The sequence below is a fragment of the Formica exsecta genome, unplaced genomic scaffold (assembly GCF_003651465.1).
Source record: "Formica exsecta isolate Colony F162 unplaced genomic scaffold, ASM365146v1 scaffold395, whole genome shotgun sequence".
NCBI lineage: Eukaryota > Metazoa > Arthropoda > Insecta > Hymenoptera > Formicidae > Formica > Formica exsecta.
In genome coordinates this window covers 702,365-723,717 of record NW_021851188.1, presented here as the reverse complement: position 1 = coordinate 723,717, position 21,353 = coordinate 702,365, and the positions used below count along the sequence as shown (strand labels likewise).

At 36.8% G+C, this 21,353-nt stretch overlaps 3 protein-coding genes and 1 long non-coding RNA gene across 9 annotated transcripts in view; 3 read left to right on the top strand and 1 right to left on the bottom strand.

The window, feature by feature from the left end:
* The first annotated feature begins 224 nt into the window (after positions 1 to 224).
* On the top strand, positions 225 to 2,336 carry LOC115239790 (COP9 signalosome complex subunit 6). Its single transcript, XM_029814507.1, has 5 exons — positions 225 to 678; positions 914 to 1,197; positions 1,291 to 1,456; positions 1,533 to 1,726; positions 1,820 to 2,336. The coding sequence occupies exons 1-5, from the start codon at positions 459 to 461 to the stop codon at positions 1,958 to 1,960; spliced, it is 1,005 nt and encodes a 334-aa protein (XP_029670367.1). The 5' UTR covers positions 225 to 458; the 3' UTR covers positions 1,961 to 2,336.
* On the bottom strand, positions 1,981 to 11,949 carry LOC115239788. 4 transcript variants are annotated; one of them, XM_029814504.1, is made up of 15 exons: positions 10,304 to 11,949; positions 9,413 to 9,550; positions 9,087 to 9,283; positions 8,767 to 8,908; positions 8,565 to 8,661; positions 8,230 to 8,424; positions 7,840 to 7,992; positions 7,468 to 7,747; positions 7,079 to 7,354; positions 6,793 to 7,003; positions 5,707 to 5,894; positions 5,320 to 5,612; positions 4,578 to 4,811; positions 3,830 to 4,012; positions 1,981 to 3,754 (listed from the first exon to the last, which is right to left on the bottom strand). In XM_029814504.1, exons 2-15 carry the CDS (start codon positions 9,541 to 9,543, stop codon positions 3,596 to 3,598), a joined length of 2,739 nt encoding a protein of 912 aa, XP_029670364.1. In that variant the 5' UTR covers positions 9,544 to 9,550; positions 10,304 to 11,949; the 3' UTR covers positions 1,981 to 3,595. The 4 variants fall into 4 exon arrangements, with proteins under 4 accessions (XP_029670364.1, XP_029670363.1, XP_029670366.1 ...); XM_029814503.1 differs by having other exon boundaries at positions 10,502 to 11,949; XM_029814505.1 differs by having other exon boundaries at positions 3,686 to 3,750; positions 10,502 to 11,949.
* On the top strand, positions 3,611 to 9,798 carry LOC115239791. Of its 2 annotated transcripts, XR_003884676.1 has the most exons (4): positions 3,611 to 3,746; positions 3,839 to 4,008; positions 8,238 to 8,369; positions 8,714 to 9,798. It is a non-coding gene; the product is annotated as an uncharacterized LOC115239791 (long non-coding RNA). The 2 variants fall into 2 exon arrangements; XR_003884675.1 differs by lacking the exons at positions 3,611 to 3,746; positions 3,839 to 4,008 and adding an exon at positions 5,527 to 5,616.
* A 1,391-nt stretch (positions 11,950 to 13,340) lies between the features above and the next one.
* The window catches only part of LOC115239808 (filamin-C-like), a 14,036-nt gene continuing 6,023 nt past the window's right edge, over positions 13,341 to 21,353 (top strand). Inside the window, exons 1-7 of one of the 2 annotated variants that reach the window (XM_029814558.1) lie at positions 13,341 to 13,405; positions 13,499 to 13,827; positions 16,241 to 16,620; positions 19,717 to 19,841; positions 20,240 to 20,370; positions 20,867 to 21,080; positions 21,167 to 21,284. In XM_029814558.1, coding sequence (XP_029670418.1) covers positions 16,251 to 16,620; positions 19,717 to 19,841; positions 20,240 to 20,370; positions 20,867 to 21,080; positions 21,167 to 21,284 — 958 coding nt within the window. In that variant the 5' untranslated portion in view covers positions 13,341 to 13,405; positions 13,499 to 13,827; positions 16,241 to 16,250. Of the gene's footprint in view, positions 13,406 to 13,498; positions 13,828 to 16,240; positions 16,621 to 17,413; positions 18,339 to 19,716; positions 19,842 to 20,239; positions 20,371 to 20,866; positions 21,081 to 21,166; positions 21,285 to 21,353 lie in introns of those variants that run through there. The other variant, XM_029814559.1, reaches the window with a different exon arrangement.

The following is a 21,353-nucleotide window of genomic DNA, read 5'->3' as shown; positions in this document are numbered from 1 at the left end:
AAAATAAGCAGAGAGAGATTCACACATATACACATACTGTATTTTACACTTTTTGAATTCAAAATGGGCTACTTAGGTAAAATTAGATATAAGCCTAAAGCATTGGAGAAAAAAGGAAAAGTATAAAAGATGAAAAGAATATATTTGTATATATATGTAATTTAAAAATATTTGGTACTGTATCGCGCGAGAGACAATTGTATTTCGAGAAATCGATCTCTCTCAAATTCCCCCTCCACATGTGCGAAGCTGAGAATAGAAAGAATCGACGCCATGGCCGTCCGTATTGGATCTCGTTGATCATTCAAATCAACATTTCATCGATTTAGAGAGAAAGAGATTCGTGTCTCTAGTCTTAGCGACGCATTTAATCCTTTCTATCCGGATCTGTTTATTCTGCGGGAGTTGCTGAATTCCACAAAAAAATACAGCAGAAGGAACGGTAACACAAAAGTGACATGGAGGTCGATGTGCCTACAGACAATACAAACGAGCAGACGCCGATGGAGATCGACGAAGACACCTCCGAGAGGAATCCGAAGGTATCCGGAAGCGTTAAGGTTATGGCGTCTTCGGGCACTGTCGGTTCCGTGTCCATCAGTTTGCATCCGCTGGTGATCATGAATGTCAGTGAGCATTGGACCAGACTCAGAGCTCAAGAAGGCAGTGATCAATTAGGTAAGAAAAATCCTTATTTAAAAAGTAAGACAAAATTTTAACATAGATATGAAAATTTGTATTTTAATTAATTTATATATTGACAATTCTAAATTTGATTTGACGCATATTAATATACACAATCAAAATATGTAATTTCTAAAAAAAAATATATATATATATGTATTTCATAAATTTTATTAATAATATTCTATGCATTAGCGATATATCATTTCTGGTAATGAAATATTTTCAGTATACGGTGCTTTAATTGGTAAACAGAAGGGTCGTAACATAGAGATTATGAATTCTTTTGAATTGCTGTTTACATGCATTGGCGATGATGTTGTAATCGACAGAGATTATTATAATACAAAGGAAGAGCAGTTTAAGCTAGTCTTTAGCGAAATGGATTTTTTGGGCTGGTATACCACTGGTGATATACCCAATGAGAGAGATATTAGAGTGCACAAACAACTTTGCGAGATAAACGAAAGCCCTGTATTGTTAAAACTAGATCCGAGACCAAAAAACACAGAGGTAAGTTTATTAAAACATTTCTAGAGAGAAAACCTTTTCTTATTAAATAAATAAAAGAATGTTATATCTGAAAAAGTATGATGATTATTGCAGCACTTATCTGTCTCTATGTACGAATCAGTAATTGATTTAGTTAACGGCGAAGCTACCATGTTATTTGTTCCATTAACTTATACATTAGCCACAGAAGAAGCTGAGAGGATTGGAGTTGATCATGTACAAAGGATGTGTAATAATGAACAAGGGGAATGCTCAGTAGGTGAGTAATATGCAGACAATTTATATACTTTGACAAACATTGTTAGAATCGATAGTACATAAATATTATATTTCAGTGGCTGAACACTTGACAGCTCAACACAGTGCCATTAAAATGTTGCACGCGAGGGTAAAACTTGTTTTAAGATATGTGCAAGCAGTAGAGAGTGGGGAATTGAAAGGAAATCATGAAGTTCTTCGAGCAGCTTGTTCTCTGAGTCATCGATTGCCTGTCCTAAATAATCCGAAATTTAAGGCTGACTTTTATAATGTTAGTATATATTTATATGCTCTGAATTTATAGGTTTAGTCACACACTTTATAATAGTATTTTTTTAAATAATGTCTTTTTGTATTTTTTCAGCAATGTAATGATTTTGGCTTGATGACGTATCTCGGTATTATAACTAAAGGCTGTAATAATATAAATCAATTTGTAAACAAATTCAACATTCTGTACGACAGACAAGGCGTGGGACGACGTCTACGAAGTCTCTTTTTCTGATATGTAAATAGAATCTGTTGTTTTTATATATGGTCTTTTTTACTTCTTAAATAAGTAAGTACCAAACTCAGGATTAAAATTTAAACAGCCAATTTAATTGAGGGATAGTTTGAATACTACTGTAGATATATATTGTGTATCGAGCACATAAATAAAAGTAGAGAAGTTATGCAATTTTTTTTTAAATCAAAGTTTAATAACAAATGAGAGAAAAAGTGGAAAAAATGGAATTATCCGAAACATGCATTATCTCGGTAATATTATCCAGAAATAATATTTATGTTAAATACTGTTGTATATATAAATGGTATGTTTAATACATTTTGATTAACAATAACGTGTGATATTAATAAAAACTGTGATGCGTTCCAAGAGATATTTTATTTTATATTAACATCAATTTAATGTTTAGTCAACACAAGAGAAAAATAAAATTTATATTGCAAATTATATACATATTAAAATATAATCAGGAAATCTCGAATAGATGCAAAATTCTATATATATTGTGATATAAATTTATTAATATATACTTCATATATATATATTCTGCACATTTTAAATATATATATATATATATTTTTTTTAACACTCCTATCATTGCTCAAAATGAGAATTATGTAGAGAGTATATATATTAATTTAGGACAGATACTTTCACATGTTTCGCTTTAATAATGGAAGACCTCTTTTTAATTGATTTACACACTACAAAGCATATCTTTTTCTTCGTAGGCCATATTACCCACTTTTTATCGAGTTTATGATTTTATAGCAGCGATATATGTATATATGTAAGTTTCATCTTTATAAAAAAATGATCTATATTAATATTTTATTATAAAATACTAAAAGTTCCCTTCTAAAAATCTATTCACATATTACATATATATATACATATATAATCCGATTTAAATAGAACGCGACTTAAAAATATTGTACAAAATATATAGTTTAATATATTGTGCCTCATTAATTATTGCATGTAACTGTATATCCCACCAAACAGTTACTCGTTCCATACAACGTAAAACCAGAATTGACTTCTAAACAAGTGACATGATTAGACCATGAAATTGTAAAGAATTTCTCATGCTGTCAACAATGTGTCATTAATGACACAACACTAAGCTTCTGGTATATCACGCATTATTTTTTTTTTTCCTCCTACATTGCTTCTTGGAAATGCAGCAAGTTCTTATAATGCAATCTGATCAGACAGCATGTCTCTATTCTACAGACTAGAAAATATCGCAGCGACTATACATTTTTCTCTATTTGATATATTGCCTTGTACGACGAATTGTGCGAGTTTGCCTGATATCATTTTGATATGCTATAGACGAGAATAATTTTGAACAGAAAGTGAAAACAAGGATCGATCTTTTTTTCGCTGAAATAAAACTCGTATAATACGTTTTGCCTACTAAGACTACGCTTATACGAATTACAATTATATAATTCTCGATCTTGCGCGTTTAATTCTACAGTTAAATATATATACCCGTTTATTCTTTTTCTTCTTTTGTATATATGTATTCCTCTCGCGGGAGAGCATGTTTATATATTAGGCTCTCAAGCTGTCCTCGATCATGGTAGCCAGCACGTCCACCAGAACGGACAGCATTGAATCGGGCTAAGGACTCGGTTTGTCCATACCAATAATTTCCTCAAAGAGACTGTTCCTTCCTTCCATCTGTTCTTCGATTATTTGCCCGGCATATTTCAATGTCGCGGCAGCCAGATCGCCCACCGACCAACGTCTGTCCATCAAAACTCTGCTTACGGTATCTAACTGAAAATTTTTAGTAATGAAAATTTACGCAAAATCAATAAAAAATTGATATTGTTATAATATCGCTTTTTTTACCTTAGATAGACTGGGATTGCCAGAAGTATAATAGATTAATCTTGGTGCTCCTGCCAGGGAAGAGGCGAGCCATTGAATTACGAGTTTTAATTGCGGATCGCCCTTCAACCTAGTCCCGCATCCCCAGTTGCCTGTAGCTATGGGCAATAAATCCCCTCCTTGAGGACTGTTCTCCTGCGGTAACTATGCACACATTAAAATATGTATTAAATTATTATTTTGTCTTGTAACATTTCAATAATTTTTGATATAATTAGTAAAGATTTAAAATTTTTGCCGTTCGAAATGTGATTATCGAACACTAACGACATTGAAGCTCTTAATAATGCACATAACATAAGCTAAATAAAATACAAAATGTTGTTATTGTTTTAGTTTAACATAAGGAATTATACTATTTTTTATTTAATGATAGAGGAAGAAGCGAATGTGTGGATGGTACTTTCGCTTGATAGTTAATATATTGAATAAAAAACAAGAAACAGGAAATGTGAGTAAAGAATTGTAAAAATCAGATAGAGTGAGAGACAGATAAATGAATTAGTTGTAAAGGTTTCAAACGTGTCAGATGAGAAGCTGATCTCAATCTTCCGTCATGCACCAAGTCGAGAAGACGGAAACGCGAAATCTCTCGAACAGTCTTATCTCGAAGAGTTATATTTTATCGAAGAGAGTCCTTAAGCCAGTTGCACTGCCTCATGCATTGCGATTGTACACGTGATGCGGTCAAGTTACATCTCTAAATCACCTCCGAGATACCGAGCACGCTTGCTTCGCGCATCTCACACTTGTTTGTTATTTGGCTCGACTCGGACATTGGCGGTGTAGATAGGCATACGGTCGTCTGATCATCAACCAACGTTTGGAACACTTCTGACGTGAACGTGACGGCCCAAAGTTTCCTACGTTGGGCGTCCTTCGCCTCTCTTACCATCTCGCTCGAGGCATCCTCATAGCAATCTACATCTTCGGATTCAATCACCTGTACAGCATTTCAGGCTGCCTGTAGTCTAAACTCGAAACCTTCATTTACCGATATTATATTGCCTTATAGATTGATTAATTTCTCTCGATCGAATCGATTTGGACTGTCTCTCATTCCATCTTAATATATTTACTATGAGATTTTGAAGATATTTATATGTTTATATTTTGAAAATATTTATATGTTTTTATATTATATACAAGTGTATTTTTTTAATTCGTGATTAAAGGACAATCAAATACGTATTAAGTTTATTAGTTCTCTGTCTTCAAAAGAAAGCACTTAAGAAAGCATAAAAGAAAGAAAGTTTCAATTTGTTGTCTATTATAACAAAATACGAGGCTATTAAAATTTTTTTTACTGATAAGTGTTTATATTCCAGAAATCAAAAAAAGTTGTAAACGCATTTGTAATTATTTCCACAAAATATGATGAATCTTGTCACTCATGCCGTTCTAATTCAACGATTTTTGCAGGAAAACCTAACAGGTTTGCTGTTCCTTACTGATTGTTGTCGTCGATTTTTTTGTCGGGCGAGCTCTAAGCTGAGACTCCTCACGGCTAAAGCCAGCTTGTGTTGTTGGCTCACATCGTTCGCATCGATGAACGGCTGCGGTTCGCCTTCTTGAAGCGGCACACCGGCAAACGACTCGCTTAGAGCGCGTTTCAGAAGTGAACCGGCGAATCGTACGACCGCCCGATCCCTCGCATCCAATTCCCTGCTCTCATCCGCCACTATCGGATCCTCCAGCCACTTTGACAATTGCTCATAGACCTCCTCCAGTTCGGAACAGAAATCTGCGTAAGTAAATTTAAACTTTGTTTTTAATTTATTTACTATTGCCGAAAACAAGCATCGTTCACCTACAAGCGATGTCTTTTGTATACTTGCCGGAATTATATTCCGTGCTGAAACTATATTTGCTACTTGCGCTCGTATCCTTTCTTTGAAACATGGGTCCCTGACTTTGCCGAAATCGGCCTAGCCACTTTTGCTCGGCCTCTAGAGATTCCTTCAGGAACTCTTCGTCTACCGTCTCGTCCCGCAAAACGAAACCTCTCGAGCCTCCTCTTCTTACCCTGCAACATTGCATTCTCCATTAAAATAATATAATTACAAACATTTTATAACTAAAAAACGTAATAAGAGAGAGAGAGAGAGAGAGAGAGAGAGAGAGAAGATATTTATAATTACTTTTTACGCGCAATTAAAAGACAATTAAATATGAGTATTCAGTTTATTAGTTCTTTGATTTTATAAAAAGCATTTAAAAATGCAAAAAAAGTTTCGATTTGTTATTATGGCGCAATTATCTCTCGTACATATATTATATATATGCACATACACACATATATATCTTATATGCAGCCTATATTGCACAAAATGGAAAAGTAATTAAATGACGCCTAAGAATCACACATTAGGTCTCCCGACATAATATTTTTTTACTATACAAAGATTTTATAATAAATTATTATATTTTCTATTATCTATTACAGACAAAAAAATATCGGGACCTTTTTGTTTTCCGGGCGACTGCTCTTACCATTAAGCTATCCAGGTCCCATACAATTAATATTCTTTCGCATACCCAGTAAAGTTAGAAATTATCGGGTCGTCCTTTTTCGCCGCGCGCTTATACTCACGCGAATTATTCGATCTTTTTTTAATTAATTTCTCAATAATTATTACGAAAATCGCAAAATGTAAAGGATTTTTTCTTCTCGGTTTCACCTACTCTACCTGCACACGAGAGGTGATACAGTTATTATAGGACATCCTGTATATACAAAGAAAGAATATTATAGCATGGGTGACTGGACCCGGGAATTGAACCCAGGATCTTTCACTTACCGGGCAAGTGTTCTTATCATTAAACTACTTAGGTCCTATGTATTATTGAATATTTTTCCACTCATATATATGTAAATAAATATCTAGTGGCGCCGTATATCTATTTGCGGGAATTCAACTCACTTGATATCTTGATCGCCGACATGGCTACCGCTAACACTTATACCAACGGCATAACTGCTCTCACCGGAGGAAGTGTCCGAGGAAGTCATTCCGCCGGTTGCCGTGCTCTCCCGCTTCAGAGCGTCTTTCAATCGCTGCGCGAAAGTTCCTCTTCTCTCAGGCGTATCTAATTGCGCGCTATAACGTTTGTTAAGCTTTTGCTCCTCTTCCTCTAAAAGTCGTTTACTCGATATAAAAACTGCTCCAAGTTTCAGATTTATTTAAAATATAATGTCCGTACACATACCAGGTTCCTCGTCGATGGTCTCCTTGGCACTATGAAAACTGTCCGTGCTCTGACTGTTGCAACTGCTGTAGACCGACATCTGACCGAGCTGTCGCGTCACCGGCAGAACCTCCCCGCTGGATCCTAGCACGATAAATCTATTCCTTCGGTTCGTGCAGCTCGCATCCTTGCACACTTTGTGAGGACTCGGCGGTCTCATCGATTTACCGTTAGGCCTGCTACGCACTTCCGCCGTGCTCTCTAATTTGTGATACTCGTCGCGCGGAAGCTGCTTATCTGGCAGAAGAAAGAAAAATGAAAATTATTAGACGTTAAAGGAATATATATGTATAATTTGAATAAATTATATAAATTACACATGGATCGCCCTTCTCCACCGGGTCACCTACCTATTTTGGAATTACTGCTCGCCGCGAAGACTTTTTCCTCGCTCTCCGTTTCCGGCGGGGTACTGCTGAAGCTTTCGCCGATCGGTGACAATCTGCGAGAGCCTAGGCCGACCTCCGCATCCGGATGATCCATCTTGATCGGATCCGTAGGGCTACTGGGCATGTGTCTTTGACGAAATCCCAACAGCGACTTGTTCATCTCCCTCAAAATATTGTCCTCCTCAAATTGCGTCAACGGTAGTCGCGAATAATCCTCGGGGTCTATGCAGCAGACCGTTACCTGCGCTCGGAAAACTGTACGATTGTTCATCTTCCCATCTCCGCGAATAACGTAAATCAAACTGCGCGTATTAAGAATCGTATTTCACTCACCACGTTCGGTTTCGAGATATTCTCGAATATCGCCTTGTGCCGCGGATCATTTATCCTCGACATGTGCCTGACATCCTCGATTATCAATACTTCGTTGTCTTCTAAGGCCTCGACAGATAGTATCGCGGCGAGCATTTCCGGATGCGTCGCCAACTGAAAAAGGATATTCGAATCAATGTGATAATTTCACTATTCACATAGTTGCATTTCTCAATTTTTTTAAAATAAAATGGAAAAGATATTTCTTTTTTTTTAGATAAAAAATGGTCGTTTTTAAAAAAATTAAATTTTTGATGCGATTCTAGAAATCGTGCAATTTACTGCTATTAATCTATGTACGCCGATACATGCATAATGTAGGAATTTTAATAATAATTTGTCTTAATTTACATGTACAGTCTCCTGCGTGATATCGCCATCGAGCACACCGCCGCCGATCTTAGCGTTTGCAAAACAAACTTGCAGCACTTTGGATTCCATCTCAACTCTCTCCAACCGACCCTCGTGACGTATCGTCAGCGGACATAAAGGTACATTACTTTCCAACCAATCTTCAATGGTTAGCCATTGCCTAGATGTCATCACCTATAAATTGTATTAAAAACGCATCTTTTATATTGCAAACTATTCTCACCAAAAAAAAGAAATTAACAAAGAATCCAAAATTTAAAAAAAAAATGACTACTAGATAAAAATTCTAGGAAGTTTCAGTTTAATTATTGTACCTGTCTTGAAATTATCAGACGACCATCGAGTGCATGTTCCGTCTCGAGATAGTTATAATAATGAAAGATACTTTTGAGTTTGGCTTTCTGCGCGTTTCTGGAAAAGAATAAAGTACTTTGGAAATTATGATCCTTTTTTCTTTTTTCAGATTGAAAGCAAACGGAAAATTTCTTTGAGAATTTAATCTCGAAAATCACTCACTTGTAAAGATGTCTGAAGAAGTTTGTAAAATTGAAATCGCGCAATGTGGGATGTGTCTTTGTGGTTCTTTTCGGATACGTCGAGAAGAACGCGTTTGCGATTAAGGAGGAGACGAAGGCGTAACTGTATTCGACACTATCACCTGTGTAAGATAAGTAACCCTTATTTGAAACTTATCTCTTCTCTCGCGTGAATGCGCTATCTTTATTTTAAATAGTGTGAAGGGCATGTGTATAATGAAAAAGATATATATTTTATAATATATGAAATTGCGATTTTCGGGATATCTGGGAGAATGTCGAATCTCGTGATAGCGATACCTTGCTGCTGCAGACTAAAGTGTAAGCCTTGCGGAGGTTTAGTATATTTTAAATCCTTAGCTCTTTCCACCATTCGCGGTATTGTCTTCGTGAACACCTGCTCCCTTTCCACAGGATCGAGATCTTTATTTAAGAAAGTCCCCAACATGGAAAATAAATCTGCGTCCTGCATGTCTTCTTCGGGATCGAGACTTATACTGAAAATAATACAAATATATAACAATTGCAACCTACTTGTAAATTATTTAATCTAGATTATATATATATTTAATGTAAAGATAAGCGCATATATCTTAGAAAATAACGATTGAAAACACAAGTCATACTTGCACATATCATGCAATCGTTGCATCGCATCTATTAGGTCCTCGGAATTTTTTGCCAGGGCGGCTTTATCTAGTTGTTTCACCACAGCCGGCCACCAAGGCAGATCACATGGTAACATTACTAGAGCCATTGTGGATCTGCGAAACGCATAAAAGTACTCAAAATGTGCAACTTAAATAGTGATCATAATAATTGTTAGCAATTTTTCGTTTCACAAGGTTTCACAAGGTAGAAACTAATATTACAATTTATGATGCATTAACTCGAGCGAATCTGTACTTTGAAAGCGCAGTAATCGATTTGAATTTATAGTTGGCGTGATATGTCAAAGCTATGCGCGTGATGGACTTACAAAAGTAGCGCGATCGTAAAATATAAAGTCGAACTGGAAAGCAAATTATTTCTTCCCTACCTATAAATCTTTTATTCCCATAATCTTATTTTGATGCATTTATCTACAATACGCAATAAAAATTTAGTTCGATTATTGTACCAATCATCTATGATTATATGGTTTACATTACAATTTTTATGATCAGAGAAATTGAAATTTTACATTCGAACTAATATGTTATTAATCTTTCAAAATCTCCGATTTTGAATATTTAGATTTTTAAAGCCTGGAAGTTTTAATACTTAATATTTTTTTAATTTTAAATCTTAAATTTTAAAGGAATTTCAGATGTGCTGATTTTAATACTGAGATTGCACAATCTATTATTCTGGATGTTTAGATTCTAAATTACAGATTCTAAAATCTTGAATCTTAAATATGTCTAGATTTTTTTAAATATCGATTCTCATCGATTTTAAACGTTCAACAGATTAGACACAAAACATTCTGGATTCTCTTATATATATATTTTGTAAAAATCTTTATATATATATACATGTATATTCGTATTCCCTCTTGAAGAAATATGTACGCAAGCGCAGGTCGGAGGGTTGGCTGGTTAGTAACCTCGTCGCACGAGGCACGAATATAATTAGTCTCTCTCTTTCATCAGGAAGGAAATTCACCGTCCGTCAATGGGAACCACGGGACGATCGCTCCGCGTATTTCCAGCGCAATCCGTTTACATAATCACCTCTCTTATTTTCAGCGGCCGAATCAACTGATAGACCAGCTGTATAAACGGAGTCACGTCTTGCGTTCTGCCGACGCGACGACGCCGCATTCGATCACTGACGACGACGACGACAATCTCAGTGTTCTGATCCCCGCGAGACACCGGCACATAGTCGAGATACGAATGAATTCTCACACTCTTGATTGACCGTCCTAGCTATCTAAGCCGATCCTCAAATTTAAGTATATCTCCAGTATCAGGATTTCTCGTTACAAATCTCAGAAACAATTGTGTTCTTCTGTGACATCGCGACCTTTCGCGAATAAATTTCTAAATGCAATTGTAGAACTCTTCTTTGTAAATGATTTTTAAAAGCTAATTCTGGAGCGTTCGCTCGTCGTTGGCTTCATTCCTTCACGTCACTTGCGTTGTGTCAACTCACGCGAACTCGAGTTTTTTTTTGGAAAAATTTGGAGAACCCTCGGAGTGTCTCTCACGTCACCCCTTTGCCGGCTCGATTGATCGTCGTCGCGGCCGGATCGGAGCTGACGAATAGCCTACCCGTTACTACTATCCGCCGCCGCGACTACTATCCGTTACTACTACCGCTGCGCCGCTCGCTGTCCGTAACCACTGCCGCGCGCCGCTCACCCCCTCGCAATCACCCCTCATACTTCCACCGTCTTTGTCGCTATTTTGTCTGTTACGAGCGGCGGTCGGCGTCGCACCTGCTATTTATAGAGATCGGCGCCGGCGCCCTGCCAAACTCTATATAGCTACTCTACATAGTGTGTAGTAAGTCAAAAATTGACCAAGTCACCCCAGCCAGATCGTTGGACAAAACGCTACGTCATACATTTACGATTAAAATTTGATAATGCATAAGAGTGTTATATATACATATGAAATTTTAATTATATCTTTAGTAGTCCCTTAAATATATAAAATTTCTAATCCATTTTTCGAACATGTAGAATTTGAAAAACAGATTTTTATATTTGAATATAAAATTATTACATGATTGATCTGAATATATTCTGATCGAAGTTAATTTAATATTCTGAATTAGACACTTGACTAATTTTTCAAAAAATCATAATTCTAAATCATATATAGCACACAATGATCTTTTGAAGGGACTGTGTGTGATACATCAATCTTTTCACATAAATGTTTTTATGAAACACATTTTTGTGCATTTAAATACTATGTGTGCATAAAGATTTGTTATCCAAATACAACCTTATACTGATGGCACAGTATGTATAACTTTATCTATGTCAAGATTAGAATCATATGTTATCAAAGAATAGGATATTCCGCCTCGTCTCTTCAAGAGATTTTTTGGAGTGACAAAATATCGATGTAGAGGAGTACTACTCTGCCGATAGTAGGTCGCAGAACTTGATAGGCACGAAATAACAAAAATAAAAATCAATACGACAGGTTGTTATTTTTAAATTTAGAAATATATTATGCTTGCAAATTAGGATATAATATAAACTATCGTTTTCTTTCAGCACTATAATCAATCTTCAATAAAGACGCATCTGACCTGGCGAGAAAAGCTGGTAATTTGATACTAAGCTAGCAGTGGCAAATTATTGGCAACTCGCCATTAGCAACCTTGTACCAGATTTATTCAACGTTTACTCATAACTATTTATATGTATATTACACATTTGTATATTTGCGTTTTATCTTCGATACGCTCTGCCGATTCTTTAATGACGTAACTATTAAATATGCTAACTTTACAATAACTGCAATTTGTTAAATAAAAATATATTATAATGCAGTATTTTTATTGTAAAGTTAACATTGCATTATAATGTTTGCCATATTGCAACGTGATATCGTCTCTTTATGCTGTAAATCGTTAATCTTGTAATAATTATGTCAAGCATTGTGTTCTGTCGTTGTTGGTGCCACAATAGCGAATAAATTAGAGCGTTTTGAGATATGTCAAGAATGGGCTAAGCTTTTGGATCGGCGCGCTCGCACTCGCGCGGAGATATAAACGCCCGATCGAGAAAGATCTCGCTTAATTCGCATAATTGAAATTGAAATCTCCGTCGCTATATCGTCGAATATGCAAAAATAGTATTATGTAATATACAATTCGTAATTTGCCCTAATATCTAATGACGATAATTAAATTTGTCGTACTAACAGCATTTTGCAATGATAGATTTTGAAATTGTTATATATTTTTTCTTTGCAGTGTTTTTGTTTATCATTTAAAGTAAAAAAGAGTGCGAGCAAAAGCGCATTTAGTCAATTAGAAATTATTGCGATTAATGTGATTAATATTACCCGTTTGATTGCAGCATTATTGTTACACGTTAATCTTCTCGATTAAGAAGAAATGGATATACAACTTGATAAGTTGTTATGCGTTATATGGCTCTATTATGATCGTTCTAAAGAAACTCTTCTCCGATTAGAGTCATGCTGACGTCACAAACAACGTGCCGGGTAGGGCATGAAATGCGCAAGGTAAACGTTTATTAATACCATCGTTCGCCAGGTGTGGAGAAGCTCGCCTGTTCGTATGCAGCACAACGTTTATGATTCCGACAGGTGCCACCACCTCGCGGAATGATTTGTGCGCTTCCGCTGTCTATAATTCAGGAAAGTATTGTGCAAAACTTGCTGAATCCAGATTATATAAATGTAGCAAGAAAAACATATATTTATGTACATATATACATATTTTTGCAGCAAATCTATTGAAGTTCGATTTGATTTAATTTAATTATTCAATTATATAGATTGTCATACACGCACACATCTTTTTTAACAAATATGATTAAAGATTAAAGATTCGAGATGCCTTTCCTGCCGCTTTTTAAAAATATTAATACCTTCAAAATTCTCTCTTTCCATCGATTGTGCAACTGTCAGTCAATATTGATCTCGGTAAATTTCGGCAAAGTTTCTTTTAATCAAAATTCATGAAATGAAAAAGAGTTAAATTAGTGCAAAAATTAGCTTTTATTTTCCATTTTTTAGCGTTTGATAGCCAGCAGGTCATGCTGTTTACCGCTACGGCCCTGCTGCCATCATAGCCGTGCGTACCCCACAGTCCCGCAACAAGCGATTGTATCGGAGAACTGCTGGAGAACGAGAGAAGAAAGAGGAAGGGGTCTCCATGTCGATTCAGTAAGCTCACGCACGTCGAACACTCATCAACGAAAGGCGCCGCGACGGTACATCCAAAAATGGTATTTCTCGCATAGCGATAGCCCGCCGTCGTCGGCGTTCACCAACGTCGTCACGATCCGCTCGCTGGAATTCGCTGACCGATCTGGTGGAACCTCGCAAAGCGAGTAAGAGCTAACGTAAGTCCGAGGAAGAGTCAACGTAAATAATGTATACTAGTTCGCATACCGTACGTTCCTGCGTTCTGCATGTGCGCGGTTACGTGGGTGAATGAGTGTATGTGTATATATTTCCAAAGTATTCGACCATGAGAGAGTATCCTCCGGATAAGCGCGCCGCCGTGAAATTCTACGTCGCTTCAGATGGAACGACTGGTGAACAGTGGAACTTTGTTTATCAGAATGCTCTTGGAAAAGTGCCTAAATAATTAAGTTGTGCAGGTGTTTCTCAGAGTAATCATTGAATGAAGATACCTAGTTGCATGCTCGATAATCTTTAAAAACTATCACTGAGATTAAAGACGATATAATAAAGGTGCATGAAATAAAAAATTTTGTCTCAGGAGAATCTATGAATTTAATGATCTACCGACTCAAGGACTTTAAAATAATATCAAATTCGCGCGTAAGATTTATGTTGAAAATTTTCTTTAATAAATAAAATTAATGGTCTTAATAAGCAATTCATTTGTCGGCATGTCATTTCCCAGTAAAAACGAAGTTCTGATAAATGGAGTCCTATTGTTACTCCTAAGCGCGCCGTCCCTTTGATCCATCGAGCGCAATCAACATGCGAAATGCTTTATTAAGTTAATGTACATGGAACAATCGATCGTTGTGTAAATCAGGGCAATCGCAAATTTTTTAGAAGATTTTTTCGAGTGACGTGAACGACGCGAATAAGATTCGTGCGTGCGTGAGTTCGTGCGTGGTAAGCAAAATTTGAGAGCGCAGTGAAAGTTGTGTGGTATATGTCCTAAGTAAATTTGATTCGCGATGTCATTCACGTGCGTGTGCGCGAGAGCGATCCTTATTTGAGTTCGTCTGTGACACGTTCTAATTAACATCAAGATTTTTCTTGCTCTTGTATCGCGATGCGTCTCTCTATCCTGCGTAATATTTGATCAATATATCTATAAAAGATATAATCCTCTTATTGAACAAAATTTTCCCACGATACTTTTTTTTTATTATATTTTAATTAAGCTTCTTTTCGTTACAATTTATTTTACAGATTGTTACGTATATATGCATAAAAATGTCGAAAGATTAATATTTGGATTTTAGTAGCTTATTCGCATCCTTCATTACTCAGCGAAATCAGGAAGAGTCCACTGTCTGCGCGGCTCACCGTAAATTTTTACGCACTTACGCAATAGCATCACCGGTCGGACGAGCTTTTGAGACAACAATGATGTCATTCCGCAGTGTATCACGCTGAAATAGCTCGTCGCTCTCGTGCATGTATAAATAGAAAATCACAGTGCACATCTCCGATGAAAATGTTCGCGATTGTGCATTGCGAAGTTATTGTTACAGATTTAAACTTTTGATAGCAAATTTTTCACGACTCTTTAAATACAATTAAGCATCTTGTTTCAACAATAACAGAACCGCGAATTGACCTTAAAAATAAAATCCAGTTTCACGATAATATCTCGGCACGATGCAATTTTTTTCACCGGCCGCAAGTAGACCGCTGCGATCTAAATTTAACATTAATATAAAAACTTCTTATTGTTATTTGATACACGAAAACTCTCAAGTGCTTCACGAACCGTATCGTAATTAACGGATTTCGATAATATCTTTGCGCTTTGCAAAGTTTAGGCGCTAGAAATGGACCGCTACGTTCACAATTCAAAATTAAATATTAATAAAAGAATTTTCTATCATTTTAAATAGCGCTTCGCGTGTCATTTTCGTCGTAATTAGCGAATTCTATTTCAACCGCTTTCTTACGCCGTTTCTCCTGTTAATTCAAAGTTTAAACTCGAAGTCTCCTTCAAATTAACGCAATGTGGCAATTAACAAAAAATGCGGCAGTATTGCACGCGAGGATAGACGAGGAAATAGATTATCCACACCATATTGGACCAGAGATATATTTACCACAGGTGTATGCATCACTTTCACCTCGCGCGGAATTTGCTGATCTTCTCCTCGCTTCATCGTGGATGCATAATGCACGCTCGTCAATTTTTTATCGCAGTAAATTGAGTTTCTCGTGATGGGACGACCTTAAAGGTCGGGACGGCTTATGCGCTTGAGCATTTTGCACGAGCAATCAAATGTTTCTCATAATTTATTCCTTATTCGGTGTATGCTCCACAGTTGCTTGTGCAATAATCTCCACGTTTGCTTAATCAAAATATGTTTAATAATGAATTTTTTATTATGTATTTTATTATGTATATGTTTAATTATGATTGTAACCATAAAAGTATAAAGCGTATTCGTAAACATTCGCAATCTATAAACTTGCTATCAATTTTATTTTAAGATTTAATATCGCCAAGATTCTCTTAATATCAAATATTAAAAGAATTTTATATCAAGTATACAAATATTGATCACATGACCTCATCGGCAGGAACACGAAAATGCAATCGACTGAACAGCTGCGACCGGAACAGCTGGTGGGTCTGGTGGCCCGCTCGGCCGAGGGCACGGCCGCGAAAGGGATGCCGATTAAAGGCCACGAGGACCTTTGGGTGGAGATCCAGGCCAATACTTTTCGAAACTGGGTGAACGAGCATCTGAAGCACGCCGGTGACGTAGGCGGCGGCCCCGTGCTGGACCTTGCCGAGGACTTTCGGGATGGCACGCGTCTCTGCGTTCTGGTCGAGGTTCTCACGAAACGCCGTCTGCCGCGATGGAACCCGCGACCGGCGAATCAGCACCATCATCTGGAGAATGTGTCCACGGCGCTGCAGGCTATCGAGGCCGATGGTGTCAAGCTCGTCAATATAGGTAAGCAAACTGTATTCAATGGCTCTTTGCCAAAAATGGAATTATTACTGTAGCGCGAGCGCAGTTTAATAAAAAAACTGATTGATTTGATTTATTTAAATTTATTAAGATGCACCGATTACATTTTGTGGCGATGAAACTTGTAATGTTTTTGACGTAATAGATGTGACAGGAGAAATTGACTCTTTTGCATACGATCCACAACATAGGAAAAATGCCGTGTTATATAGAGATTGATGAGAATTACAAGAGTATAACGCGAGACGAAGGCCGACCATCCGTCCATGGTCGCGCGAGATCGTCAAGGCGTTGTACGCGCTCAACGTTCAATTATGAAGCGTAATTGGAACGACGGGCGATCGTTAGGACTTCTACAATGTGTATCCATTTCGTAACTCAAAGTATCTAGTCATAATTTGCATTGCAATAAGAAGGAATTAAGTTAGATTGCCATCACTTTTCTTATCTCATAAAAATGGAAATAATTCTCGATTGATCGTAATAAACGATAGTAATCGATTAGATCATTGTATCGCTTTTTAATTTCCTAATATGTAAACTAAATGTTAATTAAGAAAAAAAATTTAATAAGCTATATTTTAAATCTTTCTGTCACATAAATTTCTCGTAGCAGCATATTAAAAAAAGGGACGAGAGCTAGTTTGTTTAAAAATCTTTTTTTTTCTTTTTTTTGGCGAAAAAAATAAGAATGATTAAATTTTAGTAATACAGATTGTATTAAAAGATATTTTATATTTCCTCCTTCTATGTAATCATGATACTTAAATATGCATAATATATACATTTTTCGAATGTACGTTTTCTTTCTTTTGTATTCGTTTGTTTCTTTTTTAGGATAACATCGTTTTCATCGATTCGTTGTAGTATTTCGCAACATGTTCGCTCTCGGTTTGTCGTCGATCGCTAACCGGTGTGTCACGTGGGAGGAGCTCCTCGTGTTCATTAACTCTCTCCACGGTGGCGTGTCAAGATGCAAGAAAAATGCGCACGCGTGAGAGACGCGTTATTAATAATGATACGCGATCAAAGTATGAGAGAGCCATCACGATGCATTCCTCGGGTAATGAGCAATCGCTAGAAACGCGCGTCTTCCTCGCCGCCGATAAAAGGACCACGTACGAATACGTTTATGCCTGACCGATCTGTACGCGTTGATCGTTTTTAATTTTTTCTCGTACGCAATACACACTTTTGTTGTGTAAATTATTAAATATATAGCGTATCGTCTCTTGATTGTAGTTCGTTGAGATGTTCTTCCACGATTTAATTCGAATTCCTTAAATTCTCTCTCTGTGATTTTCTCGAATCAACGTTTCTCTAGTCAAACCAACTACATTGAGATTCGTTTTGCAATGTACTTTCTTCGAGCACAAGTACTCGATAATCAAAATCGCTATGAATAATTATTCCGCTTTCTGATGATAAAATTATTCGATTTTTCGAGGGATTGTAGACTGCGAAAGCGTGCGCTGAAAGGATAATTTTCCTGCTCGGAAGTATCGGCGGCGATCCGGCTCATTACCTGCCGCACATTGCTGCAGATAATACGTTTTCCTCGAACTGTTACGATATAATATATAATAATAACGCGCCCTAGTGTTATCCCGTCTGTGAGTCAGCACGCGACCACACGACGACGTAATCGTTTCGAACATGCGGGTCATCATCAAGCGTCCATCTTTTAACGACGCCCGAAGGTTTGCATATCTCTGTCATGATATTTTACATCTCGTGCATGACGTCGCGAAACGTGACACACCGATATGCCACTCTGCAGATTTCCCTCGACCATGGACGGGTGCCTATTAAATTTGCAAAATTCCAGCAAACAGAAGAGAATTTTCAATTAAATATAAAATTAAAAAGATTGAAGAATGAAAAAGAAATTAAGTTCCGGAACGTTGCGCGTTCATGCATCGCGATTTATTATGCACCGTCTAAATTTTAATGATCACGCTAGTCTTTCCTTTTTGCGTCTCATACATATACCTTGCAAATCGGAACTTCGAGGTCGTTGCCTTTCTTGTGTCGCACTGTTAGCGTCTACGAGACCGCTGAAAACCACTATCGTGTCGTCGTCGTCTTTGTCGTGCATATGCACGATTGTTATGGCGCGACGCAATTCGCGATGGTATACAAATGATACAGTCTCATGAGACCAAGATGAGAGCGACGCTTATCTCGCATCTAGTAGCGAAGAATACATATGCGAGAATAGGCACGCAAATCTTAATTTTATCTTAATTATCGCACTCGCGCTTATTCGCTTTATCGCGTCAAACATCGAGAAATTCGTGGATCTCTTTAAAAATTCCTAGAAATAGAAAAATCGAATTGTGGACATCGGTAGAATATGAACTTAAAATATCTTTTCAATTTATTTAATTTTTCTATTTATATCTCTATTTTATTTATATTATATACATGCAATTAATTTAAAAACTATCGAGCAAGAACAAATAGAGTTAATGAGAGTTGTGTACCCAAGAAAAAATGGACTTGAGTAATTATATATATAATCGCATTATATACAATCACGCCAAATTTCGAATATAATTATATATGGCCATATATGATCTTATGCCCATTTTTTTCTCGGGTAGAATCATAAATTTACAGAATAAAATATTTCTATTTCTAATTGAAAATTTGATGATAAAGACTTTTTTTAAGAATCTGTGTAATTACCCAAGATTTGTTGAAACACATGTAAGTTCTCACGAGTAGCGCATCCACTTTCTATGTATACACGTGTTTGACATCCAACATCAGTCGCGATGCGAGAATCGTGGCAATAAAGAATTAAATCCTCAAATTTGTTCTTCAAAGTCATCATAAATCTTTCCCGTGCAATTAAGACTGCGGAATGATGCCGTGCGTAAACACGCGCCTTCTCTCTTTCTTTCTCGAATTAAATCGATTCTCCGTGCGTGCTAGACCGTTATTTCCAGACATAAAAAAACGAAAAAATTCAGACCGAGACGATAAATCAAATCGATTTCATTTCTCTTATAACGTTTTACCGTTCTTTATTGTTTAAACTCATGTTAACTCGATATTTTCCCCGATTTTCAGGTAACGTAGACATCGTGAACGGCAACCTAAAGCTGATTCTGGGCCTTATATGGTCACTCATCGTGCGATATCAAATTGGCAAGTCCAAGTTCCCGCCGAGGAAACTCATGCTCGCATGGCTCAAGGTCAGTATGTGCGCGCGATATAATTGCTACCGTCGAGGTCGTGGCATCGCGGCCGTAAACCAAATACAGAGATACTATTACTTTACTCGTGCTCAATCTGGCACACGCGCGTATGTCCACGTACATTCATACATGTGTGTATTAATATTACGCGAGTAAACGCGAGTGTTTCCGTTACGAAAGAGTTCAGAGACGCCGACCGCATACGTTACGCGCTTACATAGTCGCGCGTAAGATAATAATATGTATGTATATGCATGTTAAAATTTATGCTTTTGTCCGACCTTTGGATATCTCAGCTCGTTCGATTTTATAATAACCGCACGCTAATAATCGTAGAGAGATAATTTATAAGACGACGCCGCCACATTTTGATTAAAAGCGATTCTATATTTCAGGCTGCTTTGCCGGAATGCAGAGTCAATAATTTCACGACCGACTGGAACTCGGGCGTGTATCTGAGCGCGCTATTGGATTATTGTAAGCCCAATCTGTTCCCCCATTGGCGACAACTCGATCCGAATGATAGGTAAAATAAATAATAATAATAATAATAATACCTTTATTGAATGCACAATATAAACAGAGGAAGAGTATAAATGCCACACATCAAAAAGCGAGGCATCAGCAAAAATGTTGCGCTTTTCAGTTTAAATATATTATATTAATTCATAATCAAATCATTACAAGATGATGAGAGAAATATTCTGTATATTAATATAAGAAAGAATATTTAAATAATAGTATATATAACTAACAATAAGAGTAATTGTGATAAGTGCAAAGTGCAGTAAAACTATGAGAATAAGATATAAATTATATATAATTGATATATAATATTATTTATTCTCTTTAGAATACATATCTTATACATCAAAATTGTATGATGCACATCGCATTGTTTCTGTAATCTTAAAAAATTGACCTCGACAAATAACGGAAACTAATTACTATAATATAATGCCATGTATTTTATATTCCTATTATCTTAAAACATCATTATATTAATTCACGTAAATTTGCAGTGTTTACAACTGTCGCAAGGCCATGGAGATATCGAAACGGGAGTTCGATATTCCCATGGTGCTGGAGCCGGAGTATCTAGCGTCGCCGTACTTGGACGAGCTCTCGGGGATGACCTACTTGTCGTACTTTATGAAGGAAGGTTCGCCGGGCTTCCACGCAACGCTACGATGGGTCAATTCGCAATTATCACATACCTCGATACGGAACTTCACGGTGGGTGGAGTTGAGGTGTCTCGGCTTAACAGTACTTTGGTATATAATGGAGCCTACGGTGATATTCAATTATTCCGCTTTCACAGACGGACTGGAACGATGGTAGAGCTCTCTGCGGAATCGTCAGAAATCTGGGTGGTCCGGCACTACCCTACGAAAAACTCGATACCGACCCGTCTGCCTGGGAACATAATTTGCAAATGGGTAAGATATTCATAAATGTATTCTCCAACACATTTTGATGTAAAATAATAATATATAAATTATATATAT